We start from the raw sequence: 27,305 nt of genomic DNA, 5'->3' as shown, positions 1-27,305 counted from the left end.
GACTTACTTGTAAGAACCTGCTTGGCCAGAGTTAATTAAAAGTTTCAAAACAACATAAATTAATTTTGTGCTTTGTCCAGTTGGTTATCGACCACTGAGTGCTGTGCTTGGAGTGCCCTGGCATTGTTGCAGGATCAAACTTGCCTTTCAAGTTTATTTTCATAAATAAAGTGTAAAGCTCAATGGTAATTGTCTCAAAAGCAGCTCTGAGATAGAAGAGCAGTGTAAATTATGGGATGGAGGGTAGCTTTATTAGAATTCCCGTGGTGAGTAAAGTACTGCTGGGTACTGCCACACCGTAACTTTGATTATCTTCAGTTGTATCATGGTGCTTTCTCTAGAAAGGAGCTTGCTCATCTTCTGCCGGCTCATTATTTACATAAACTGATCCATGAATATGAGCTGTTGTGGTCCTTAAATTAAAACCACTCTGCTGCTTTCAGTCTAAACCTTTTGCCATGTTTAACTTCACATTTGAGATTCCAAAACTTGGAAGCCTTATGACATCTGAGCCCCTGGAGCAGGCCCCTACTTTAACAATTTTTGCCATTTATTTCTTTAGGAATGGAGTGCTTTCCAAGGTACTTCATGGCAGTACTGACTCCGCCCCTCATCCTTTAAGAACAGGCATATTTCCCACTGGCTGTACTTGACCTCCCTTATCTTTTAAACCTGTTTGCTTCCCATTCTTGTGTGTTCATTTCTCCTGCTGTTCTGCAGTGCAGAGTACATTCAGAGTAGGGACTGTGTGTATGTGGGTTGCTGCTTCATTGTTTCCAGTGGGTGGTTTGCTGTGTTTTGTGAGGCAGAATGTGTGGGCTGTCAGAGGTGGGAGTTGCTGTGATGCTGAGAGCTCCTGTTAATAACAGCAGCTGCTTAGGGCTGAATAAATGGGGCACTGGTTTCAGCAGCAAGGCTGATGATCTAAAAAGTGTCTGACCCTTCAACTGAACTGCAGCTTTTGATGTAACTTCTGTAAACTGAAGTGCTAAACCACTCAGGATTTAAAAACGACAAATGAACAGCTTTGTTGAGTGAAGTTTTTTGCCTTCCTCCCTCCCTCACCTGAGAGCAGGACTTCCAGTCACATTTGTGGTATGCTTTATACCTTGTTAAATGCCCTTGGTGGGTGCTGTACCCACAAGCCTCCTGGTGGGTATTCCTTGTCCTTGATGAAACCAGGATGGTTAAAACTGGATGTGTGCATTCATACACATTCATGTGTATGAGGTGCTCAGTCATGCCTGGATGGATGGAGAGACAAGCTCTGCTATCCTGAAATTCCCATGTAAATTTTCTGGTCAACATTTGTTTGCCAGTTATGTCATTGAACAACTGGCACTGGGTTGCCAACGTTTTTGATCTGGCCAACTAAATCAAACCATCAATGCACTCTTGGTAGAGTTAATTAAATACTGAATGTTTCCTGTGTTAAGGATAAAAAAATGCATCTTCTAGTGTGCAAGTTTTTGCTAACTGGGATTTTACTTTCAGAATTTCTTGAGGTTGGCAAAAAGCAGCCTGCCCTTGATGTTCTCTATGATGTTATGAAAAGTAAGAAACACCGAACATGGCAGAAAATCCACGAGCCAATTATGCTGAAGTACCTGGAGCTCTGCGTGGATCTGCGCAAGAGTCACCTGGCAAAAGAAGGATTGTACCAGTACAAGAATATTTGCCAGCAGGTATGGCTTTTGAATTTTTATTGTATGTATTTATAGCAAGCGTGGTATCTGTCAGCTGATAAAATCTAACAGTAACTGATTTGTCCTGAATTAGGATTAATCTGCCTTTTAGATGTTCTTGAGTTTGTAGCAGTTACATTTTAAAAGATATGTTGCCTATTGTGGGTGGAAACATCTTCCCATTTTTTTGCCTTTGGTGTAGGTTAACATCAAATCCTTGGAGGATGTTGTTCGAGCCTATTTAAAATTAGCTGAAGAAAAAACAGAAGCAGCTAAGGAGGAATCCCAGCAGATGGTACTGGACATAGAAGACTTGGATAACATTCAGACTCCAGAAAGGTATGCAGCCTGTCTTTAAAATGTAGCAATTCACAGAAAGTATCCCTAATTTCATTCACAGTGCTGAGATATAAATGTGGTAGACTTGAAATGAAATACCAGTGGTGTTCTAGAGGTTTTAAAGGTAGGGATAAAAGCAGAAATTTTACGTTGGATGAAATCCTGAGTAAAGAAAGCAAGCAGTAAGGAGTAGAAAATCTAGGTGCAATGAGAGTGGTTCTGGGGGTTGTGTCACCACTTTCCAGTGTCTGCTCAGATCTGCATCTGTAGTGGTTTTGGAGAGATTATGATGGTAAACTGATCATTACTAGTTGATATAGAAATGCTGTTAATTATATCAGATGTAATGTGTAATGTGATGTAATTCTTGTGTGTGATAGCCTCCATTTCTTCTGACCACATTGTGCACATACAAACAGAAGGAAATGTTACTTTATACTTGCTTGGTTAAGTGATGAGATAATAGAAGAAAGAACATGATAAGTACAGTCAAGAGAAAATTAATAGGATAGGTAATGAGAACATAGAATGGTGATAGAAATGATAAAAAATTGGAAGAAATTACTGAATATTTGTTTTGTGTAGGAATAGAGTTGTAGTAGTCAAATAATACTCATAAAGACCTGGAGTAGAAGGCTTTGTATTTACATATGAACAGTGAAACTCTCTAGTAGAAGTTGGTTGCAAAAAAGAGAAGGTGACAGACATGTCTTCAATAGGGGGCAGTGCCATTCATGTTATTTCAGTGCCTGAAATTGTTACAGAGGAATCCACTTATAGTTAAACAGTGAAGATTGACTGACCTCTCTTTTCCTTGTTCTCCTTTCTATAACAGAGGACTAGAGAATGGATCTTTTCAATCACACTTCTCTAAACAAGCACAGTTTCTTTAGTGTTTTTTAGGTCCTGTTTTCTAGACTTCTCCTGCTTTTTTGCTGGATTCTCCTCTTGATCTGTTAGAGAAAGCACTGGTGAAGTGTCGTGTTTTATAGCATATGTAGTACCCAAGGATGCGAAGTAGAACTGCAAATGGTGTAGCAGAAAAGTTACAAGAGTTGAGACTTTATATTAAAAATAGTTCAAAAAGAATTTTGAAAATGAATTCTTGGGGGAAATGGTTTTTTGTGAGTTTAACATGTTGAGTGTTGCTTAGCAGAAAGGGGCCATGTGGGACATAGTGCTTAATTGGTCTCAGTGTCTTGGGAATTCTTTCCCCTATCTTATATTCCTGTGATGAGAGAAGCTCTAAATGCAAGATTATTGTGTCTTCTGATGTATTTAATAATCTTTTTCATGTCAGAATTTGTAAAGGATTTGAAATGCTAATGTGAGTATTCTGGTTTCTGATGTGTGCAGATCATAACACAGCATTTGTGTCACATGTCAACATGAAGTGAACTCTGGCAGCACTGCTGGTGACTAAAAGGGAAGTGTCAGCAAGTACTAAAGTGTCTACATTGGCACTGATACTTGACTCTAACAGAGGTACAGGACACAGCTCCCTGCTAGGAAAGGGAAGGTGAAAATCCTGGAGTTAGTTTCCTTTGAAGGATACAAGTTGCTGATGTCTTACCTCTGGAGCTTGGACATGTCAGTCATATATGCAGTGGCCAAAGTTTGAAACTTAAAACTTTGAAATAATTATCTACATCCTTTAAAGGAAAAGGGAGCAGTCTGAGGGACCAGTTTGAAAATAAGCAATAGACCATTTAGCAGCAATTAGCTGTTCAGATTTGTCCAGACTCATATTAGAACCTGGTAAGAAAAATTGATGTGAAAGAATTATAGGGAATAAACCACTTCTCTTTTTTCTCTTTCCTTACCCCGCTGCCCTGACTGAAGTGTTCTTTTGAGTGCTGTAAGTGGAGAAGACACTCAGGATCGTACTGACCGCCTGCTTTTGACACCCTGGGTTAAATTTCTGTGGGAGTCCTATAGACAGTGTTTGGATCTTCTCCGAAATAATTCTCGAGTAGAACGCCTGTACCATGACATTGCACAGCAAGGTAGGTGCAAAAGATGGAAACTTGAACTATAATGATGTGGTGTGTCCCCCCTAAGGGGAGGGGAGCATCAAGATTTGTAGGTGCATGTGGTCAAAAGGAACAACAAGAATCAGAGGGTCCTCAAAAGCTTACAGAGTTTTAGTAGTGAATGACACGCTTGGCATGAAAATTGGTGTGTTAATCCCTGACCTCCCAGTATAAGCACATGGCAGTGGGTTTTGGATAAAGGGATAGGATGGAAGAAGAGAGGGTTGAATTAAAGAGAGGGTTAGAGAGAAAGAATGGGAGGGTAAAAGAGAGAAATCACCAGTCCTTACTCCAGTGTTGATCTAGCCGATGGGGGTGTCCAGGGTCCTGGGGTATGCACACACCCGGGGTTGACCTTTCTATAGACTAGTTTCTCACTTGTTATGCAAATCTGTTCTCATGCTCCATCTGTTCTTCTGGACCTTTCTGGAAATGGGTTGCAGGCCTTCCAGGGTTTTGGGTGGTCTTGATCCCCCTCTACAGTCCATCCCCTCTTCTTGACCTCTTTCCTGCACTTGTGTTGTGCTTATCTCTGGAAACCAGAACAAGGACTGGTGTTTGAGAACTATGGGATTAATGACAGGGGTTTTGTCTGTGTAATGTCCAGTTATTTGAAAGCTTCATTTGACTTTACCATCTTTAGATGACTCAAGAATTTTTCCCCCACATTTTACAAAGCCAAAACCTGAATTCATGCCATTCACAGGATTCTGTGTGCTCTTAGTTCAGACTAAAAGCTGGAATCACTACATAAATTAGAACATTTTTAAAGAGACTTAAAGTATTCCCTTTGCTCTTTAATCTTAATTATGTGGAAACATCTTCATCTTTTGAGGTCAAGATGAAAATGCGCTGCATTGTCACTTACTCATTATGTGTGACAGATTGTATCATGTTGGAGATGTCTTTTGACTGCAAATGAAGATTTTTTAAGTGTACTGATTTACATACTTGAATCCCATTTAGAACTGCCATGAAGTCACCATTAGTGAACATTTTCCATTTCCATCATTCCTTTTTGCAGCTTTCAAGTTCTGCCTGCAGTACACGCGGAAAGCGGAGTTCCGCAAGCTCTGCGATAACCTGCGCATGCACCTGGGGCAGATCCAGCGGCACCACAACCAAAGCACAGCCATCAACCTCAACAACCCTGACAGCCAGTCCATGCACCTGGAGACCAGGCTGGTGCAGCTGGACAGTGCTATCAGCATGGAGCTGTGGCAGGTATGCAGCAGGGCTCCCCATCATGCTTGGTCTGCAGCCTTTCTAGAATTTTCTCCAAGCTGTCATGTCTCATGGTACATGCAGCAAGATGAGGAGAGGATAAGAGCTAAAGAATAAAGTTTTAGTAGCTAGAATATTGAATGCATAGACTGGTGTTCCTGTGCAGCATTTCAAACCAAGCTTTGGTGGTAGAACTTTGAAAGATTTTTTGTTTGGCTCCCCACCCCACCTTGGTTTGTAGCTTGAAAATCGGAATGAAAGTAGTTTTCAAAAATACCAACTTCTAAGCAGATAGTTTAAGTGAGTATGTCCAAATAATTTATTAAGAAAGAAGTATGTAATGTCATGTAGCTGGCAAAACTGAAGATCACAGCTTTCAGTAGTATTAAATATTTTATAGTCTTATAACCTTTAATAGATTTGTATTTTTCTTTTTTTGGGATGTTGCAAAAGTCTTCCTAACAATGGTCTATTTGGTTGTTTTGGGGTTTTTTAGGAAGCTTTCAAAGCAGTTGAAGATATTCATGGACTATTTGCATTGTCTAAGAAGCCACCCAAACCACAGCTGATGGCAAATTACTACCACAAAGTTTCAACTGTCTTCTGGAAATCAGGAAATGCTCTTTTTCACGCATCCACCCTTCACCGCCTTTATCACTTATCAAGAGAAATGCGAAAGAATCTCACACAAGAGGAGATGCAGAGGTGGGGAAAGATACTTGCTGTGATCTTAGAATCTGCTTTTAACCCCCTAGGTTCAAAAATAAACTAAATTGTACCTCAAAAGAAGCAGATGACATGTATGGCTATGAGCAGTTCTGCCTAAATTGGCCAGTACTAATTGCCTCAAAAGAAATCTAGAGCAAGGAGGATGTTTACAAAGCTGCAGTGTAAGTATTGTGAACATTAGCATCACCTTAGTTAAGCTTCCTTCTCTTTACTGAGAAGATATGAAAGTCACTAAATATCTGGGGATTTGTTTTCTTTTTCTTTTTTGAGTGGTGGTATTTTCCTCACAAGATTTCACTATTTCCTCTCATGCTGTAGTTTGTGTCTCTTCTGTTATTTCTGGTGTTTTTTCACAGTTTTGCCTCATGGATGCTCCCCATTCCTCTCTTGAGTTGCTACATACATGAACAGGAATTAGTAAGCATTCTTTCTGCACTTCTGCTTTGTCACCAGGATGTCCACTCGAGTCCTTCTGGCCACGTTGTCCATTCCAATAACTCCAGAGAGAACTGATATTGCTCGGCTCCTGGACATGGACGGAATCATCGTGGAGAAGCAGCGGCGCCTGGCCACCCTGCTGGGGCTGCAGGCCCCCCCTACCCGGGCCAGCCTCATCAATGACATGGTGGGTACTGGGGGTCAAGTCAGCAGCTTCTTAATGCTGAGTCCTGCTCCTTCTAGAGCACTCTGCTTAGCTGTGGGATGGCAATTTTATAGCTGAAACAGCTGTGTGGGTAATTGGAACTTAATTGCAGATTCACAAGGAGTGTTTGGAAATGGCAGTGATAATGAACGCTTGTGTGCAGTTCAGCGTAGTCCTTTATGTCACCCAAGCAAAAAATACTGATTTGAAACACTGGGGGGTCTGAAACATGTTGTGATCTAGAACTTTGGGGTTTTTTTCTGACTCTGAAGTGTGTAATTAACTGAACCAAGTGCTTATTTTTCTGTTTTAAGTGTGTTTTGGATAAGCACAGGCCAGATGTCAAATGTTGGACCATATGGATCTAAGTGATTATGAAAACTTCCTTGTGTTTAATTTGAAGGGATGTTAGATTTATCTATCCTCAGACCTCCCCCAATGCTCATAAACAAATTAGACATTAAGTAATGAGTATTTTCAGAGAATGTTTGAATTTCTTGCAGTCATTTGCACTCATATCTAAAATTTAGGTTCAAAGCTCATTTTACAATTTGAATTAATTCCTCTTGCAGCACCTCTCCAGTCTGCCTCAAACCCACAATTTAAGGCTTCAGAAATTTAATAATGAACAGAGATGTGTGGTTTTAGTTTGGATGTGGGCCTGTGTTTGTGTAGTTGGCTTGTGTCTTAGAAATGGCTGAGGATGATACTCTAGTCTGTTTAGATTGTTTGTTTTTGTCTACTTTTCCATTTTTAACTACATTTAAGTGATGTAGTGTGGAATTACTGTCACTGCAGTTAAGAATGTAATGAAAAATACATAGTTTCCTGTATTAAAAACCACATCTGTTTCCTGTTTAACTTGTTGAAATGAAATTCTTAAAGCATTAACTATTGGTTAATACTGTATCTATGTTGAAATCTTTGGATTTTTTCTGTTGACTGTAGGTCAGGTTCAATGTAGTGCAATATGTTGTCCCAGAAGTGAAAGAACTTTACAATTGGCTTGAAGTAGACTTTCACCCCCTCAAGTTGAGTGCCCGTGTCAGCAAGGTAAGTTTTTTGTAGCTCTGTGTGTGTAGTAATTGGTCTTGACTAATAGTCTGTTGTTTCAATATTGATTTGTGGTAATTATCAACCAGCTTTTTCTGTTGCCTGGTTTTTCAATAGTAGCCTTGATTTGGTGAAGTTCCATCACCATGACATGTACATGGCATGTGCACAGGTTGCTGAAATAGAATGAAAATTCACTCGGGTCTTTTGGGTGCTATTCAGAGGGCTCCATAAAGGTGCAGAGTTTTGGGAATGTTTCAGAAGGTTTTGTTGGTGGAGATGATACTGAGTTAATTTTGTTTAAAGGTGCAAAATAAGAATACTGTGTGCACACGTGGGCATATGCTGGCAAGTGGGTTGTATGCTAAGTGGAAAGATGAACCAATGACTGGTTTTACTATTAAAAGGTAGAGTGTTGGGAGGTAGAATAATGTGAGAGCTGTTGATTAGATTAGTGTAAATTCTGCAGTTGATTAAGCACATCATGTTCTTTTTCTTTGATAGTGGGAACAAAGATATTTGAGGTGCTAAAAAAAACTTGAAGGTAAATTAGCAGTGTGGTAAATGTTGCCAGTACTGTCAGTCGCCTTCATACAAAAACTGTCAGCTCTCCTTTGTAACTGTAAGTGTTCTGATCAAAGGATGCACTTCAGTAAAACAGTATCTGGACAGAAGTGCTCTTGTTTTAAGAATGTAAACCAGAAATGTAACTTTAATGGTGAAGTTTGTACAGGTCAATGCAGATAGAGTAACTTTTCAGACTTTTGATAGGTTCTGAACTGGGTGAAGGACCAAGCTGAAAAGGAACCTGAGCTGCAGCTGTACATTCCTCACCTGCAAAACAACACCATCCTTCGCCTTCTGCAGCAGGTATGAGTAAAGATAGTGTATGTTCCTCAGTATACATAAGTTAGAAGATGCTTTGGAGGAAGATTAAGTTGAAAACTTTAATGCTGAAATAATTTTTCTTTCTATCAAATAGAAGACTGATTTTCAAATACATTTTTCTAATATATAACCCATAATCTTCAGTTTGTGCATAATTTAAATACAGCTATAGTAGCTATGCTTGATAGTGGGGTACAGTGGTGTAGTCTCTTCTCTAGATTTTCTTCATTACTTCTCTTTGAAGAGGAGTAAGGTCGGGGAGGGAAGTATTTCACTTGGGTTTTTAGTTTCTTTTTTTTTTTTTTTATATTTGTATCTAAGTTTTTTATAAAATGCACATTTCATTGACCTGCTTTCGTTACCAGTGATGAGCAGTGTTATTTCTGGTGTGCTAAAGAAATAGTTGAAGGCTAATTAGCAGCATAGCTGGATGTAGTTACTGCTGCCAGTCTCCTTCATACAAAGCAGCCATTCAGGAATGGGGTTTAATCTGAATACAGTACAGAAATAGAAACCTCATACAGTATTTGCAACTGCATTCGTATGTATGCATTCATTTGTTGACAGTTTAGTGAGTTAACTTTAAGGCTTCTAAAACAACTTCTACTTCTGACTTCTTTTTATTGAGGGAAAATACCTGATGTTTTTGTTTACATTCAGGTGGCCCAGATTTATCAAAGCATTGAGTTTGCTCGTCTGTGCACCCTGGTTCCTTTTGTGGATGCTTTCCAGCTGGAGCGTTGTATCGTGGATGCAGCCAGGCATTGTGACCTACAGGTGAGGGCTGTACAAAGACTTTGTGTCATTTCTGGGGTCATGTGTATTGCATGTGATAAAAAGGAACTGGTTGACAATGTGGAGGAAGAGACAAGAGTGATTTGTCTTTCAGTGCTCATTTCATTGAGTCATTGAAAGTTCAGCCTCTTCCAGTGATTTTGGTTTTGTTGTTGTTAGGGTTGGTTTTTTTTCTAAATCATAGAAATAAAGCAAACCTTCACTGACAGTGCTGTTTTTCTCCTACAATTTGGGTGGTATAGCAAAATTTTTTTTCAAGTAGTTTCTGCTTAGAGCCTCTGTTGACTCATGGAGGTCATAGGCAGAGCAACAGAGAAATTGTTCAATAAAAAATACAATCCTTTTTCTGCCCTTTTTGTGTTTTTGCAAAGGTTCGCCTTGATCACACAACCCGGACACTGAGTTTTGGTTCAGATTTGAATTACTGTACTAGAGAGGATGCTCCCCTGGGCCCTCAGCTGCAGAGCATGCCTTCTGAGCAGATCAGAAACCAGCTCACTGCCATGTCCTCAGCTCTGGCTAAGGCTCTTGCAGTCATTAAGCCTCCTCACTTAATGGTAAGTCATTTAAAGTCTTAGGAGAGAGTGTTGACAAAGCTTATATTTTAATGAATGTGTTTTCTCAGATTAGACATACATTTTACTTTCCTTTTTTTCAGCTTAGTGGTAATCAGTTTTTTGTGCTTTTAAAGAAGTCATTCTTAAAAGCACTCAGCTAGTTAGTTTCTGGTCATAACCAAAATATGACAAAATGTACACAAGAGGCCTGAGTTTAAAATTTCGAGTCTTGCAAATAGCAGGTTTAGGATATAACAAATAATAACTGTCCCATATGTGAGCCTACAGAACTCGGATTTGTTTAAAGTTTTGTATGCATTTTTGAAAATCCAAGAGCCTGCTTCATCTATTCTTCCTGGAGAAACTGCTGTTGTGAAAAACCTGGAATGCAGCTTCATAGAACAAAACATCCCACAGCTCAAAACTGACCTGTCTTTGTCACTTCTTTTCCTCCTCCCTGGGGCTCTTGACTTCAAGGTCAGACTTATATTTCAGGTTTCCAGAGCTCTGTAGCAACAAGGTGTAAATCAGTCTCAAATTTCTAGCATGCTTTGGTCATGGCAAATTAAACCTTTACTTCTTTTACTAGAGCAGTGGTAATTTTTTCATTTGTTTCAGGTTTATGAAAGATTTCATAGCTGACACAGCAGATATTTGTTCCATAGGGAAAAAAGGCTGATAGCAACATGTCCATGTTAGATTCTCTATAGGCTGAAATACTAAGTGATATTCTTAAAATCTAAATGCAGAAAATAGAACTGTATCATGACACTCAAAGCTCCCTTCCTTATGTTAACTTGAACATATATTAGTGGTTTCATAGTGTTTAAGGTAAAAATATTTCTATATAGGTTTTCCCTTAAAATTATTTGATTTGTGATGTGTATTAGATTGTTATTTTGAAAGAAAAAATATGCTTTAACTATACATCCATGGATAGAAATGGCAATTAGTCTTGGCACTTGACATGTCAAGTGCAGTTAGTAGCTGAATTAGGCATAAATCGTCCTCATTTAACTCATTAGTGGTCATTACACTTGTAAAATTGGAGAACAGTATCAAGGTTAATATCAATCTGTGTGGTTAGAGAAGCTACAGAACAAGTTGATATCCTTTTTTCCTTCACTCTTCAGGTCAAAACCTTCCCTTTTTGTCAATTGCTTAAAAGCTTTTAATTTGTCACATTTCTAATAATTCACAAAAACATTAAATTTGTCGAAAGCTTTTTACTGTGGTGTTTCTGGCCCCTCCATTTAGCTTTAAATGTGTGCAGATCTGCAGCAAAGTATGGATGTTTCAGTGTTTTTGCTGAATGCCCTAGAAGTGACAGGCTACTAAAAATATCCTTGTGGGTGCTCACATTTCAGGAGTAGCATGGCTGGGGGAGTGTGGGAGCTGATTTGGGCTGCAGTGCTTGGCTGGACTCATGGAAATGGGCAGCTCCCTGAGCTGGCACAGTGACACCTCCTTGTGTGTACAGCATGAATGTCCACCAAGAACTGTGGGGCGCTCTGGGCAGTGCTGGGGGGTGGGAAGGCTGCTTAAAGAGCAGTCTGTGTTCTAGTGTCTAGAATCCTAGTGTTTTTTATAAGGTAATGAAAATGCTTTTAAATACAGTGTTTAAGTTGTTGACTTACTTTTTTATCATCTCACAAGTAGTGTTATGTGTTAATTAGGATACATTTTTCTTCTGTTGGTATGTTTGGAAAATAACAAAATTTAAAATCACAGCTTTGCGGTGATATGCTTGTAAACACATACAGAGACAAACAAGATTGGCCCATGCACACATTCCAGTCAGAGATTTCAATATCAATAACATCTGGGTGTACAATATTTTTGGACAGGAAAAGTACAACTGTCGTACCCAAGCTATGTTGCAGAATATTGTGTTTTACAGACAACTTTCTCCATGTGCACTTGATCCTGGGCAGTTGGCACTGCCTGGGACGCCACGTGGATGAGTGGTTAGATTTACCACTACAGCTGTACTTCCATTCAGTTGGCACGTTGGCAGAATAGAATTAACTTCATATTTTTCCTTGAGAAGCACTTGCTTTGCTTACTGCCTTTTTAAAGAAGGATTGTTTACATCATTGTCTTATTCTCAATTTCAATCCAGCAAGAGAAGGAAGAACAGCATCAGCTGGCAGTCACTGCCTTCCTAAAAAATTCCAGGAAGGAGCATCAGCGTATCCTTGCACGCCGTCAGACCATAGAGGAGAGAAAGGAGCGCCTGGAAAGTTTGAACATCCAGCGAGAAAAGGAGGAGCTGGAACAAAGGGAAGCAGAACTGCAGAAAGTGAGGAAAGCTGAGGAGGAGAGGCTGCGCCAGGAGGCAAAGGAGAGGGAGAAGGAGAGGATCCTGCAGGAGCATGAGCAGATCAAAAAGAAAACTGTTCGGGAGCGCTTGGAGCAGATTAAGAAGACTGAACTGGGAGCCAAAGCATTTAAAGATATTGATATTGAGGTAGGGGATTTATTGTTGCAGTGGGGAGTTATTTTGTTATTTCAGTGTTACACTGCTGGGCTGCCTGAGTTTCATAGGTTTGTACTGCAACTCATCTTACAGTCTCTCTTAAAAATGAGACAATTAAGTAAACTTCGCTTCTGGGTTTGGATGGGACCGTTTTTACCTGGGGGAATAAAGACCACCTTTTGTGGGAGTTTTTTCTCCTTTTTGTATTGATAACTTTACTTGGTTGTAGGATCTTGAAGAATTGGATCCTGACTTTATTATGGCTAAACAAGTGGAACAGCTGGAAAAAGAAAAGAAGGAACTTCAGGAACGACTGAAGAATCAGGAGAAAAAGGTACAAAGTAGGAAGGGTAAAAATGTCCATAGAATTTTTTAGTGAATGTGATCTGTGTTGATACATATATGTGCATACACATGTATATTTAATACTGGTATTGGAAATGTTTGAAACTCAAGAAAGGTAAATGTGTTATATACCAATTGGGTCTCTGGTTTCAGTGCAAAAATTAGTGTTCTGATTAATGGAGTTGATTTGAAAAAGGACCCCTAAGCTGGATGTGAACTGAGTCTTAGTTGGGAAGACTTGTAATTAAAAAATGTTCAGAACAGGTTAAATGTTCAGAGAAGGAGAAGACCATTACGGAGAAGCAAAATTAATTAATGGTGTTAGTCCTCACTGGAAGAGAGGAAACTCCACTGCTAGAGCCCTCCTAGATGATAGAAAAGGATCTGTCTGAAACGTGGGTAGCTATAAAAGTGTGAGAAATGTGTCATAATAAATAGAAACACGTGACCTGGGCAAGGTGAAACTCAGCCAGGGCTTCCTGCTCTATTCAGGAATGAAACAGGGGTTCTGTGGTACAGTTGGTGACTTGGGTCACTTAAAACTGGTTTGAAGAAAAATGGCAAATAGGAGGTGGCAGGTTAGTTAAAAAGGTTCCAGTGAGGATCTTGGACACTGCAGGCCTGTAGAGCTGTTGCTTACACTGGACAGAGCAGCAGAAAGTACATTACAAGTAGAATTAGTAGTCACCTGAGTGAATATGATCTACCTGGGAAAGTCAGCACAGCCTCTGTAAAAGGAATGTTAGCAAGGGCTTCCTCTTAGAGTTTTCTGAAGCTGTCAAAGCAAACATATGACTAAGGCTGATCTGATGGGTGCAACTAAGTTGCATTTCAAAAAAAAGCTTTTTCCAAAGCTCTTCACAAAAAAACCCAACTTAGTAGTGTGACAAAAGGAAGTCTTTGAATTATGTTCTGGTTAGATAGATTTAAATTAGATAGATTTAAAAACTTTATAGAGGGAAAGCTGGGGAAAGAATCCCTCAGTCTTTGGCTTTGCATATTAAATGATGGGCTTCAAACTTAACATTCTTTGCCAGCAGTGGTTTTTCTGCGTTTTGAGTACTGTCTGCAATTCTGGTCTCTTTATGTCTAAAAGGATGTGGCTGAACTGGAAGTTTGACAGGAGGCCAGCAAGAATTATCAATGATGCAGATTAACTTCTGTGGGGGAATTGTCTTTGTAAAATAGTTCCCCTCTGTCAGATTTCTAGAGAGAGGATGTGGTGCCAGTCTGTAAGAGTGTACCTGTTGTAAGAGCTGCTGGTGGGAGCAATTGTTCTTGCACTGCCTGCAAGGGGTAGTGGAGTGAGAAGCATCAAATGAAGCCAGCGGGAGCTGTGTTCAGAGCTGTTTGTAGGTAGAAGTTGGATATTCATGCTGTGAGCCACAGACATGCAGGAGTTCTTTCCAAAGTACATTGTTGTATATGAAAAGCTTTGAGCTCAGGACAAGAGAGGAAATTCACTGTTTAAGATACAAAAATACTTTCAATGCAGAAAATGCTGGGAGCTGAAAATGGATGATGCTGATAGAGAATTTGATGTGCCTGTCTCCATTCCTGCATCCTTGCCTGGGAGTACACTTAGTTGCCAGTGTAGAGGGAGGTTCTTGGTTAGGTTGACCTTAGATGGTCCAGTGTGATTGTTGATATTTTGCCATAATATATCAGCTATATTGGAGAAGTCTCCAGAAATCAGGGGTTTATGTGTGCATTATGTCACACTAAAGACGTGTTATCTTTACTCAGATTGACTACTTTGAAAGAGCAAAGCGCTTGGAAGAAATTCCTTTAATAAAGACTGCCTATGAGGAACAAAGAGTGCATGATATGGAGCTGTGGGAGCAACAGGAAGAAGAAAGGGTAAGATTTTTTTGTTCAGTTGATAAAGTACCTTAGCAATGCATAAAAAATAGTGGGGTTTGCACTGTTTTCTTTCTCCCAGCTCTTTCCAAAAGAGAAAGATTGAAATCTTCACACAAATTCACAAATTGTTAGCTTTGTGATATCACTGTTTTAGTGGACAGCAATTTCTTCTGTCTGCTTTGAAGGGGGAAGAGAAAATTTCACCTTCTAGTGGCTGGGGTAGGTTGAATCCAAATGTATAGTGAAGTTATACTTTGTATATTTTCTGTTTTCAGATCACCACCCTGCAGCTGGAGCGTGAGAAAGCCCTTGAGCACAAGAGCAGACTCTCCAGGATGTTGGAGGATAGAGATTTATTTGAAGCCAGGCTCAAGGCATCACGACGAACAGTTTATGAGGTACATGAGATGTGGCATTACTAACAAAGTACACCCTTAAAGTGGGGAACTAAAACTGATTCTTCATCAAAGTAGAAACAAATTAGTATTTAAAATTGTTCAGAACTGTGGAATTGCTTATTTTCTGCTTTGACTTTTAAATTAAATTTCTCACACCTGTTCCTAGGTAGTATCCCTTAAAATTTTTGACAGTTTCTGGAATAGCTTATATGGAAAATAAAAGAGGGGTAAATTGTTTATTTCAGTACAGCCGTTAGTAAGGGATCACTGGGTGTCATATAGGCAGGCAGCTGCATCTGCCTGTTTATAGCTTTGAGTATTTGGCTATGTGGCAGTAAAGACTGGCTTTACCAAAAAAAAGAAGAAGAAATGTTACATAAATATAATTTAGTAACTGCATATGATTCTTTGCAATAATAGGGATAATTTTGGGTAATATGTTTTAAGTACAGATAAAATATTATTTAGGCAATTCCTTTCTGAAAAAGCAGATGAAGGACTAGTACTGTACACGATGATTTGATTGTGTCTTACTTCTACACTGGGTATATTCTCTTACGCAAAATCAACTACAGAAGAGTTTGGCATGGCAAACAGGTCATTTTTCAGTGGAGCAAAATTAATATTGCAGTTGTTTTGAGTTTCTGTGTAGCTTTATTTACCAATTGTGTAACTGCCTAGGTCTCAGACATTACAGTGTGGTGTTCTGAGGTGTCTTGTTGGTATTTCAGGATAAACTCAAGCAGTTCCAGGAGCGGCTGGCAGAGGAGCGGCGGAACCGTCTGGAGGAACGCAAGAAGCAGCGCAAAGAGGAGAGACGCATCACTTACTACAGGGAGAAGGAGGAGGAGGAGCAAAGGCTACGGGAGGAGCAGCTGCTTAAAGGTGGGATTGAGAATGTGACTATTTCATCCTTTGCATCCTTGAGCCTTCCCATTTTGTAACACAGTTTATGTCTCTGGTTTTCCTGTTTCGTGAGTTTGGAGGAAGTCTCTTCAACTTCCAGTTGTTGCACCTTCCTTGCTTACCTGTGCAGCATAGACAGGAAGGTAGAGCTTTGTAGCTCCTAGACATGCGTGAAGGAGGAGATAAAGTAAGGGAGCCTAATGAAAAAATGAGTCTTTGATTTTAGCCTATAGTTGCAGTTCTGGCCACTTATTTGTGCGCATCTTAAAGAGAAAGGAACGCTGGTGTCAGATCAAGAACTCCAAAATTGTAAATGACTCACATCTTTCTTTGTGAATTGTTGTGTCTGATAGCCCTAATAGCCTGTTTCAAGGCTTTAGAGGAGAAGAGGTGGTTAGCAAACTGCTGGATGAATTTCTGCCCTATTTGTCAATTGGAGGTTGAAGATTTTATGTATCAGAGTTCATCACAATGTAGTATTTAAAAAACAAACAAAACCAGAAGCAGCCATGAATATCAAACCTCTGGTACTGTTAGCTGGTTTTTTTTGACCTTTTCTAAGGGAGGGATCCTTTAACGTGTTTGAGGTAGCTGGTTATATTTTAATTGCTACTGTTGTGGTCTGTACATTGAATTAACATACAGGTGTTGGAACTCTTTCTTTCTTGCTAACTGTTCAAGATGTCTCATTAATGGATGTATCAGGGGTCCTTTTCCTGTTGCTTTTGAGTTAGGCAACTTGCAGAAAACAGGTTGATGTGGTTAGCTAAACACATCATACAAAATGCTTGTATTTTTAAGTGTTTATTTTTTATAGAGTCCAAGGGGAGACACTGTGTTGTGGAACCCTTCTGTGGCTGCAGCAAAGCAATGGAATTGTGTTGGTAACGAGTTCTCTGTGTGTTTCCAACTGTGCAGAGCGTGAGGAGAAGGAGCGCATCGAGCGCGAGAAGCGCGAGCAGGAGCAGCGGGAGTACCAGGAGAGGGTCAAGAAACTGGAGGAGCTGGAGAAGAAAAAACGCCAGAGAGAAATGGAGATAGAGGAAAGAGAGCGCCGCCGAGAGGAGGAGAGGAGAGGGCTGGATGACCCATTCTCAAGGAAGGTGGGTAACACCTGCAGGTTTGTTTCTTTCTGACTGCTCCTTCTTCAGTAGTTTCTTTGAAATAAGGTGTTAGCATTGCAAAGTCATAGGTTGGTTTATTTATTTATTTCCTAAGTTAAAATGTGAGTGGCTAAATTAATAATAAATTACTGTCACTTAGTTTCAGCTCAGCATCAGGATCTGGAAACTCTAGTTTAGCAATAAAGCAAAATAAAGAAATTACTTGGAAACTAAGATCTCCAAGCTGTTTAAAAACTAAATTAATAAGGACCAAAATTAATATTGGACAAAATTTTCTTTAATACAAAAGGAAGGAAAACTACTGGAAGCAAGTGCAGTGACTCATGCAAAACTCAGAAATTCAAGTGGATATTGAAGGAAAACCCTCCCCAGATTAAACATAAAAGCATAGTTTTGTATTTTATAAGAAATATGCAATAAAATAAAACCAAGATGTGTGTGCAACTTTCTCTTTACAAATATAACTTGGGTTGGGAGAACTCGTTACCCCAACTCAACAGGAAGTAAAACAACAAAAGTTACTTGGAAATGTTTAATGGTTTAAAAGAATGTAATTAAGTACCATAAGCCTTCTACACTCCCACTTTTTCAGAATTTACCTTTCAAGAGAGCTAGTTTTAAATTTCATCCCCCACAGCCTTTCTCTTTGTTTAATACATATTTCATTGAGGAACACCATGAAGTTAACTTATCAGCTTGTATAAATTGTTTTGACAGTCTGTCAAGTAAATAATCATGATGGGTATTTTTCACATAAGAGGTCTCCTATCTGTGGGCACTTGATTACATGGAAAAGCTGACTCAGGTTCTGAGAGAGATACCTGTACCACTCCAGAAATTCCATTTGCAGTTTTGGAATTCTTTGCTCGCCGTTGTTATTTGGGGTCATTTCAAAAGCATTTAAGGAGATAAAGTAGTGGATATGCAAGATGTTGGTTAACCCATATTGACAAATAAAACACTTTCCAAAGAAGGGTTTAAAACTGGAATACCCTTCTTATAAAGAGGATGTGTGATTATGTGAAATCAGGTATTTTGGATAGTTTAGCTAACTAGTTTCGTGTGGTGGAATTAAGGCATAAAAATCCATTTAAATGTTTGTCTGGCAATGGAGAGAGACATTTTAACTGTATTTTTAAAAAATACAGATTGATTATTGCTCTGCCCTGCAACCTGTGTGAATCACTAATACCTCACCTCTTCTGTGCACTGAAGTATTGGGAACAAAATTGTTCTTGCCACAGAGAGCTTTCAGTGTATTCAGTTACATTTCCTGGTGAGATCAGAAAGCACAAAAGCAAACAATTATTTAAGTTCATTCCTGTTTTATAAAGGCCCAGGAAAAGTGAAACTGTTAGAACATCTCTTTTGTGTCAACAGATAGTGGCTGTGGCTGACTGTAGCTGTTGTTCAATTGTTCATACACTTCTCATATACGTTTTAGTGTATTTTCATGTATCCTACCCTGCTGGTAAAGTGTGTGGCACAAGAGGAACCATGTTTTTGTTTGAACTGCAGCAAAAACAATAAAGTCTGGTATTTATTTACTCAAACTCCTGACATTTCTGTGTTCTGCAGTGTGACAAGTGAGTTTTTAATGACATAACATGCTCAAGAGTGAATTATATGTTGAAAATCTTTGCTTTAAACATTCACAGAGAATGTTCCTAATTTCTCTTGGCAGGAATCTCGTTGGGGTGACAGGGAGTCAGAAAGCTCCTGGAGAGAGAGGAGGGGAGCCGGAATCTGAATGGCGTCGAGCACCAGTGGAGAGGTAATCAGGGGTTACCAAGCCCCAGTTACTCTGGGATCAATATAGGCTCCCATTTTGGTGCTAAAGCTGCATTAACTGGGTAATATCTCATGCCTCTACATCTCTGAAAGTTACCTTCTATTAAAAACTTGCTTTGTAAGGCTCTCGGAGTGAGAGAGAGGTTTTATCTTGGAACCATGCTCAGATAACATTCCTGTTTTATTTGGCTTAGATATGTGATGGCAAGCAGACACCTTCTGTGTGTGATAAACAACTTGCTTCCTTGGATTCCTTTTTAAATTAACAACTTCTCTCCCACTCAAACATTGGTGTCAGTTCTGTAAATACAGAATGGAGAAGGATGACAAGCAAGTACAGTGTTGCTGGATGATGAAATTCTGAGATTTTCCATTTAGAAAACTGATAGTAACTGTGCAAGTCCCAAAGTAACAGAGCAGAAAACACATGTCATAAATTAAACTAAGTTCTGAAGAGCTGTATTGAACAGGGAGGGATAGATTTCTGAAGGAAAAATATTATGAATGTACTTTGAACTTTAAAAATATTAAAAAAATCCACACTTGTTTACATTTATTTTGGATATGTTCACTAATAATGAAAACTGTTTATACAGTTGTAGAAAACAACATTTTTAACATTTGTCTGTTTTTCTGCTTCACATCAGGATGAACTGTAGCTAAAAATATTTCTGATGGTGTACATCTAGTTGTTCTTAAAAGCCTGTGCTGATGGAGATAACACTGCTGATTCCAATTGGCAGTGTGTTTTATTGCTTAATTAGCCTTGCAGGTAGATAGATTTTTGTAAATGTCTAACCCTAATTTCCAGTACAGCAATTTAAATCCATTACTGCTTACTCTGACTCCAGTGGAAGCAAGTTTATTGACTCTTTCTCTCTCTAGTAATTTCTTATAATGTTTTAGAAGGGCATGATCTCTATAAATAAAACAGAATTCCATATTTCCTTAAAAGCTGTGTTGCCATTCTTGGTAGTGATCCACTTTGTCATGAACTGCAGAATCTAACAATTGGATGAAACTGCTGGGTGAAGTCTTTCACTGCAAATATATTGCATAAGCTGTGGTGCCCCATCCCTGGAAATGTTCCAGGCCAGGTTGGACAGAGCTTGGAGCAACCTGGGATAGTGGAAGGTGTCCCTGCCCATGGCAGGGGGTGGAATGAGATGATCTTCAAGGTCTCTTCCCACCCAAACCATTCTGTGATTTTGTGAAGTGTTTAATTTTATTTGTGTGCTTCAATGGATTTGTTTTTTTCCACACAGAGTGATGCAGCTTGTCTTAGTCATTTCTCATTCAACTTTCCTAGAGATGGATTAGAGTAGAGGTAGCTTGAAAGTAATCGTTTAAAATTAGATTTAAAAATCCTAAGACACTGAGACAGTATCTGAATGAATTAAATACTTGTTCATCTGATAAACATTATAACCATTCTTCCACATGTCTTTTATGTTAAAATAATCAGATTTTTCAAAGGGGAAGATTATCCAATTTGAGTCTAAATGGAAATTAACAATCTCCATGTCTTGGTTTTTACCTCACAGATCAATGATAATTGCATTCTCCCTTATTCTTCCAAACCCAGGAAATGCACTGCTTGAAATTCCTCAAAATTCTTGAGACTCTTGAGTTGTCACAAACTGTTGTCTCTTTGTTCTCACCTCTTCAAGTCCTACATCTGCTGTTTTGTAGCAAGTCATTGGTAGTTTTTTGTTTACATTATAGTAGGATTGTGGATTTCTAAACCTTGGGGTGTTCTTTCTGTTGTGTTTTGGTTTGGGTTTTATGTTTTTTTAAATCCATGAGATTCAACCTCAGTGCAGCTTCTCTGCTCCTGCCAAGAAGCAGGTACCAGTACATTTCTGTGATGTTCTATTTCTTGGTTTTTTGATTTTTTTTCTTTTATTTCTGAGGAAGATTAATTTCCTGAAATAAAGAAACTAATTTGGTGACAAAACCAGGGTTTATGGTCTATATGTGTGTTTAAAATCTTGTAGACAGCAGACTTGATGGTGTGTAGGGTTGGCATGTGCTTGGAGAGAGGGATACTTAATTGGTGGTTGTGGGGTTTTTTAGCATTGATTCTTTCAGTCTTAGGTCAAGTATGCCAAATTAGGCTTGGTGTAGAAGCAAGCCCTCTTCTCTGTGGTGTTGCAGCAGAAAACCAACAGGGGACTGTCCAAACTGTAGTTTGAAATGAGATGATGAACTGCTGAGTCCTTACTGAAGCTGTAGGGACAGTGACCTTCCGCTTTCCCATAGCAATGAAGGGCATTAAAAGGTGCATTTTGAAACTGCACACTTGGTGTTTGGAGCCACTCCCCAAGTGCAGTCAGAAATGGCTTTGAGGGGTTTGCTGCTGTTGATGCAAAGCTTTCCTGGGTATCACATTCCACTTTTCACTCGTTCCCTGTGGTTTTGCAGAGACTGGCGTCGAGGAGATCCACGAGACGATGACCGACCGTTCCGCCGCGGGGACGATCTGCCTCGGCGAGGGGACGATCTGCCCAGGCGTGGTCCTGCAGATGACAAGGAGCGTCCTCCAGAGTCAGCAGAAGACAGGCCAGCTAGACGGGAAGGGGACGAGGACAGGCCCCCGAGGCGAGAAGGGGATGAGGACAGGCCGCCCAGACGTGGCTTGGATGAGGACAGGCGGCCCCGGCGTGGTTTGGATGATGACAGAGGAAGCTGGCGAGCTGCAGATGACGACAGGGGTCCCAGACGTGTCCTGGATGATGACAGGCCCCCCAGACGTGTTCTGGATGATGACAGGCCCCCCAGACGTGCCCTGGATGACGACAGACCACCCAGACGTGCCCTGGATGACGACAGGCCCCCCCGGCGCGGCTTGGACGATGACAGAGGCAGCTGGCGCGCGGCGGATGATGACAGAGGGCCCCGGCGCGGGCTGGATGACGAGCGGCCGCCCCGCCGGGCCCTGGATGAGGACAGGCCCCCCAGGCGTGCCCTGGATGATGACAGGGGCAGCTGGAGGGCTGCAGATGACGACAGGGGGCCCCGGCGCGGGCTGGATGATGACAGAGGGCCCCGGCGTGGGCTGGATGATGACAGGATGGCCCGGCGGGATGAGGACAGGGGACCCTGGCGCAACGCGGACGATGACAGGCTCTCCAGGAGAGATGATGACAGGGGCCCGTGGCGTGGCGGTGAGGACTCCAGGCCAGGCCCTTGGAGACCGTTTGGTAAACCAGGTAAAACATATGAACAATAATCCTCCCTTCAAAGTACCCTCATAGATAGTGGGTGTAACATACTTGATGCCAGAGGTAGGAGAATCAGCTCTGAAAACATCTGGATTAATTTGGTTTCTGTGGACACTCCTATGATGGTGTTCACAAGGGTCTTAGGATGAGGGAAGAGACGAGGATCTGACTCCATGTTTCATAAGGATGATTTATTATTTTATGATGTATATTTTATTAAAACTATACTAAAAGAATAGAAGAAAGGATTTCATCAGAAGGCTAGCTAAGAATAGAAGAAGAAGGAATGATAACAAAAGCTTGTGGCTTGGACAGAGAGTCCGAGCCAGCAGACTATGATTGGCCATTAATTAGAAACAACCACATGAGACCAATCACAGATGCACCTGCTGCATTCCACAGCAGCAGATAATCATTGTTTACATTTTGTTCCTGAGGCCTCTCAGTTTCTCAGGAGAAAAAAATCCTAAGGAAAGGATTTTTCAGAAAATATCATGGCTACACACTCTCCACTTAGCATAATTAAACCTTTTCATTTGGTTTAATTAAAAAAAATTGCTTGTCTGGAAGATACGTGATGGTCACACACTTAACACTGGTCACTTCCCTGTGTGCAAAAGCAAAATATGCAAGTTGAATGCTCTGCTGGGAGCATTCTCACAAGATTAGCACACCTTGGACTCTTTCCCTACCACTTCCATGTGTCTGAAGTTAATCTCCTAAAGGAAGATTTTGATACTTCATTCAAGTAGGTGTGGTTTTGATAAGCCCTTCCTGTGTGTACAGAGATAACGTTTTTAACATTCCCTTTTTATTTTTAACCCTTACTGACATTCCTGCTTAGAACAGAGCTTGGATTAAATGACCTTCTGAGGTCTCTTAAAATATGAATTATCCTATTCTTGTATTGTTTATTTCTAAAGTGTCATTGATGGTGTCTAGAGCTGTTTCTGATTCTTTTCAGAACTGTTGATGACATTTAATGTTAGATGTGAATTGGATTTCCTGGTTCTTTTCACTTATGTATTGGCAGGCACCATGTCAGCTTTCACAGACACTAATAATATAATCCAAACCTTTAGAAAACTTACTGTGAATATCAAAACTTGCACTCCAGTTTTTCCTATTTAAAGCCAAAGCAGGCTACATAATAAAGAACTCCCAATCATAAATAACTGAGCAGTATTGCAGGGTGTTAAGCGGATGGTAACAAAAGTAATATTTTAAGGTAGCGCTTTAAAAAGTAGTAAGTCCTTTAAAAATCTGCTTCCTTAAAAATCTCCTCACTTGTGGATTTTCACAAAGGAATCTGCTGTCTGGGCTACACCCTTTGCTTCTTGCACTTGGTTTGCACCAGACCCTTGTGGTTTCTGGCTGAAAGCTGCGGGGTGCAGCCAGCTCTGCTGGATTGTTGCAGGCAGCCCTGACATGAGGTGTGCATTACTGGCTTTACTTTTAGCAGCTTGCACAGTGTTTTCTCTGTGCCTCCCTCGTGCAAACTTCTTACAAACATCTTGAGTTGCATCTTCAGGAGTCAGAACTTGAAGAACCAGTTTTTGTGACGGAAGTAAAGGGTTCTTTGTCTACAAGAGAGATCAGAGGTCAGTCACAGACTCCTTTGACTGTGTTTCTTTCTTCCAGGGGGGTGGAGAGAACGAGAGAAGGCTCGTGAGGACAGCTGGGGCCCTCCCCGAGACTCCAGACCTTCAGGAGACCGTGAATGGGATCGAGACAAAGATCGGGATGAAAGTGAGAAGGAGCGGGAATTCGACAGGGAGAGAGATTTTGATCGAGACGATCGTTTCAGGCGTCCCAGGTCTGACTGCTCTGTTTAAGTACTTCTAGAATGTTTCTGCAAACAGAAAAATGGGCCCTGCTGGTACAGAAATAACGTGGAATTGCTGAGTGAAAGGAACAAGAGTTAGTTTGTGTGAAACTAAGCACTTTAGGGCAGCAAATGGATAGGGGCATTTTGGGGCCTTTTTGGTTTGTTATTTTTAGGATGATGTCTGTTTACAGGAGGAATTCCAAAATGCTTAAAATGCTTTTAAATTTTTCTTTTTATCCTATTATCAAGAGAATTTCATGTTAGGCTCTGGGAAAACAAAACCAATTTTGGAAGTATGTTAAATAGACACCCACTAAGTCTGTAAATATCCGTGTTGTGATTTATTACCGCTCCTTTCCATAGCAAAGATAAAAATCCCAACATTTCGTTTTTACGTTTTGCATGGCCAAAGGGATGAAGGCGGTTGGAGGAGAGGGCCAGCTGAGGAAACTTCCAGCTGGAGAGATTCGAGTCGCCGTGAGGAGTGGGACAGAGGTGGCCGTGACATGAGAGACCGGCGTGGTGACGACAGGGAGCCGCCCCTCAGGAGAGGAATCCCCCTGCGATCCGAGCGGGAAGAGCGTACGTTCCTTTTGGTGTCCCTAAAGTCCTGCATCCTGCACAGAGCCTCCCTCTTCCTGACGCTGCTGGGGAGGGCTCACATGGGAATGGGTTATATTTTCAGCCTGTGTTTAATCTGCCTTTCCATAAACAAAATAATAAAAAGCACCTTTGGCACAATAGGGAATTCTTCAGGGAATCTTAACTATTTGTAGTTGTGTTGTTTTCTATCTTAGTAGCATTTCATTTCTACAGTAGGAGGATAGCATTTCAAGAATGCGCTTCTCATAGGATTGTGTTCTGGGTGTACGTAGTCCTTGTGTTCAGGTTATCAAGACAGACATCCCAGAAAGTAATTTCTTAAAACCCTTTCCTTAAAACCATTAAAATGTGACAGAAATATTTCTGAATGAGCGTTTCGCACTAGTGATAGTATTAATTTTGATGACAGACCTGTATTAATTTCATATATTTATTAATTCTTTGCTGTGTTCTAAAAATACGCTAACAGCAAATCCATTTAGCCTGGAGGGACCACCACATCTTCCATTTCTGGCATTCTTCAGAATCTCATTTTGTCTCTGCCCCAAATATGTGGGTGTTCTTGCACTTGGGAGCAGGCTGGAACAGAACATGGCATCAAACACAGGAGTGCTGCTGGCAGAAAGGCAGAGTGTTCTCAGTGTGGAGATTTTTTTTTAATGTATCAAGAAGTTTTGGGATTTGACTTCTTGGCATCTGCCACAGCTTTGTTCACACACAGCTAGGGTGGCACTCTTAGCATCCTTTTGGTGAAAAGGAACAGTGAAGGGTGGTGGATGCTGTTACCAGTGGAGTCATGTAATTCAGTGCCATTTTACCTCTGATTCCAGTAGGCTGAAGAGCAATTGCCTCTCTTTTAATAACAGTGAAATTTTCCACAGATGTTAAGTCAGAATTTTTCTGTTTTCAGGGTTCAGTCATTTCTAAGGAGACACTTTCATTATTTTAATTCTGCTAATATAAGAATATATTTCTACACCATAAAACCACATACATCAGTAGAACATTCTTGTTGTAGTTACTGTGTTTTAGAGATGACGCTGGGCTTGCTCACCACAATCCCAAACCCGAGAAGAGGTTTGAGTAGTTCTGCTATATAAAATTAAAACTTGTATTTGGCCATTGTTATGGTATTCCCTGTTGGCAGGGCTGAGGATCAGTAAATCCCACTGCCAGGGTCGGGGCTGTTTGTTGGAACTCTTGCAGGCTGCTGCTGGAGCGTGACTGAGTTGTTTTTCTTTCTCCCCGCACCACAGCGAGCTCGTGGCGGCGCGCCGACGACAGGAGGGAAGAGCGCGGCGAGGAGCGGGAACCAGCGCGGCGCTCAGGCCCTGCTCCTGCTGCTCCTCCAGCTGCTGCTCCCCCAGCAGCATCCAAAGAGAGAGAAAGGGACGGGGAGAAGGAGAAAGGATCCTGGAAAGCAGAGAAGGAGCGTGAGCCCGCACGCCGCACTAAAAACGAGACAGACGAAGAAGGGTGGACCACTGTACGACGTTAAGTGGGAATCACAGAGTTTAACCGATGTTTTAGCTTTGATTTGATGGAATCCACAGATTATATTTGTGCTTATAAACATTCTGAATTGGAATTCTTTAACCAATGTTTTGAAGTAACATGAAAGCATGAATTACTTACTCATATAGATTGATCATGCACAAAACTCACAGCAGAAGGTTGGAAATTGAATGCCAGGTTTTGAGATTTCAAATGATGCTTATTTCATGGGTCATTTGTTGCTAAAATAAAAGGAAGCAAGCCCAACAGCTGTCTTCAGTACAGCTTCTCTTTCGCACCAAAAACAGGCTGCCCTTTTTATTTTTAGTCTCTCTCAGTTTGGAATGGGGGATTATTGTCACAGGACACGCATTTGAAAACGCCTCTGTTCACACAGTGGAATTATTGAAAAAGCAGAGCTAAAAGAATTTGCATAATTAGCCAAAAAGTAGAAAAGCCCTCTTTTACATAGGTATTTTTGAGGGCAGACTGTTTCTGAGATATTTTATCACTATCTAAATTCAGTAAGTTGTTTAAATTTGAATTGAATACAATAAACATTGTGAATTAGCTACACTGGGATATTTTCTGTAGATTTACTTGAATCCATAATGCCTCTGAGGCCACTTTGCAGTCATTGTTCCAGTAATGTACACACTGCTGCAGTGTACAAATCAAACTTGCAGCTTTTACAATTTGTGTTTTGGTAAGCATATGGCTATGTACTTTCTGTTGCCAATATCACAACTGCTTTTTCCATTACTGGATAATTCATGCCTTTCAAGGATTTATAAATATTGTCATATTTAAAATGTGTGGTTTTGGAGAAATTGTTCAATTTTCCCCCCAATTCTTTGTCTTCAGGGTCAATTCTTTCCCTTTCCAAAAAAGTGATTTGTAGTAATGGCTGTGTTGACTTTAAAGCTGGGGTGCAGTAACAACAAGGAACAATCTGGTCACACTGAAGCCAACACAGAACTTGCTGCTGTGTGTTTCTTCAATGATAAATAAACAAGTTAAGGAATTAGCTGCTGCAGTGTCTTGACTTTTTGGTGAGTCCTGTACCATGTGTTCATGCAGAACAGCTATTAACAACCATTTTCTGTTCTCAGATCTGTTCTGTACCAGCTGAAGGAGGTGAAAAGACCTGGGCTAGTTTCTCCCTGAGAAACCTGGTGTGTGAACAGAACTTGTAATACTCCTCTTGTCCTTTTCCTGCCCTCTTCTGGCTTATCCAGGGCCAGTAGTTTTCTTGGGAAAAACTTGCTCTGAGAGCCATCTTCTCAGGGCTTGATTTTTGTGTC

The 27,305-nt window shown here is 40.5% G+C and overlaps 1 protein-coding gene and 2 non-coding genes across 3 annotated transcripts in view; all 3 read left to right on the top strand.

Moving 5' to 3' along the window:
• The window catches only part of EIF3A (eukaryotic translation initiation factor 3 subunit A), a 29,268-nt gene extending 2,240 nt beyond the window's left edge, over positions 1-27,028 (top strand). Inside the window, 22 exon segments of the mRNA XM_030950964.1 lie at positions 1,495-1,685; positions 1,888-2,024; positions 3,867-4,030; positions 5,082-5,281; positions 5,778-5,986; positions 6,464-6,635; positions 7,602-7,706; positions 8,478-8,576; positions 9,255-9,371; positions 9,761-9,946; positions 12,069-12,416; positions 12,655-12,759; positions 14,517-14,630; positions 14,909-15,031; positions 15,763-15,916; positions 16,856-17,040; positions 18,746-18,787; positions 18,789-18,835; positions 21,277-22,064; positions 23,718-23,892; positions 24,317-24,486; positions 25,764-27,028. Of these exon segments, the coding sequence (XP_030806824.1) occupies positions 1,495-1,685; positions 1,888-2,024; positions 3,867-4,030; positions 5,082-5,281; positions 5,778-5,986; positions 6,464-6,635; positions 7,602-7,706; positions 8,478-8,576; positions 9,255-9,371; positions 9,761-9,946; positions 12,069-12,416; positions 12,655-12,759; positions 14,517-14,630; positions 14,909-15,031; positions 15,763-15,916; positions 16,856-17,040; positions 18,746-18,787; positions 18,789-18,835; positions 21,277-22,064; positions 23,718-23,892; positions 24,317-24,486; positions 25,764-26,005 (4,073 nt within the window). The 3' untranslated portion in view covers positions 26,006-27,028.
• Positions 8,182-8,305, top strand: LOC115905478. Its single transcript, XR_004060863.1, has one exon. It is a non-coding gene; the product is annotated as a small nucleolar RNA SNORA19 (small nucleolar RNA).
• Positions 8,927-9,059, top strand: LOC115905477. The gene has a single exon (XR_004060862.1). It is a non-coding gene; the product is annotated as a small nucleolar RNA SNORA19 (small nucleolar RNA).
• Positions 27,029-27,305: the final 277 nt, after the last annotated feature.

The sequence above is a fragment of the Camarhynchus parvulus genome, chromosome 6 (assembly GCF_901933205.1).
Source record: "Camarhynchus parvulus chromosome 6, STF_HiC, whole genome shotgun sequence".
In the NCBI taxonomy this organism is placed as follows: domain Eukaryota; kingdom Metazoa; phylum Chordata; class Aves; order Passeriformes; family Thraupidae; genus Camarhynchus; species Camarhynchus parvulus.
This window is presented reverse-complemented; position numbering and strand designations above follow the sequence as displayed.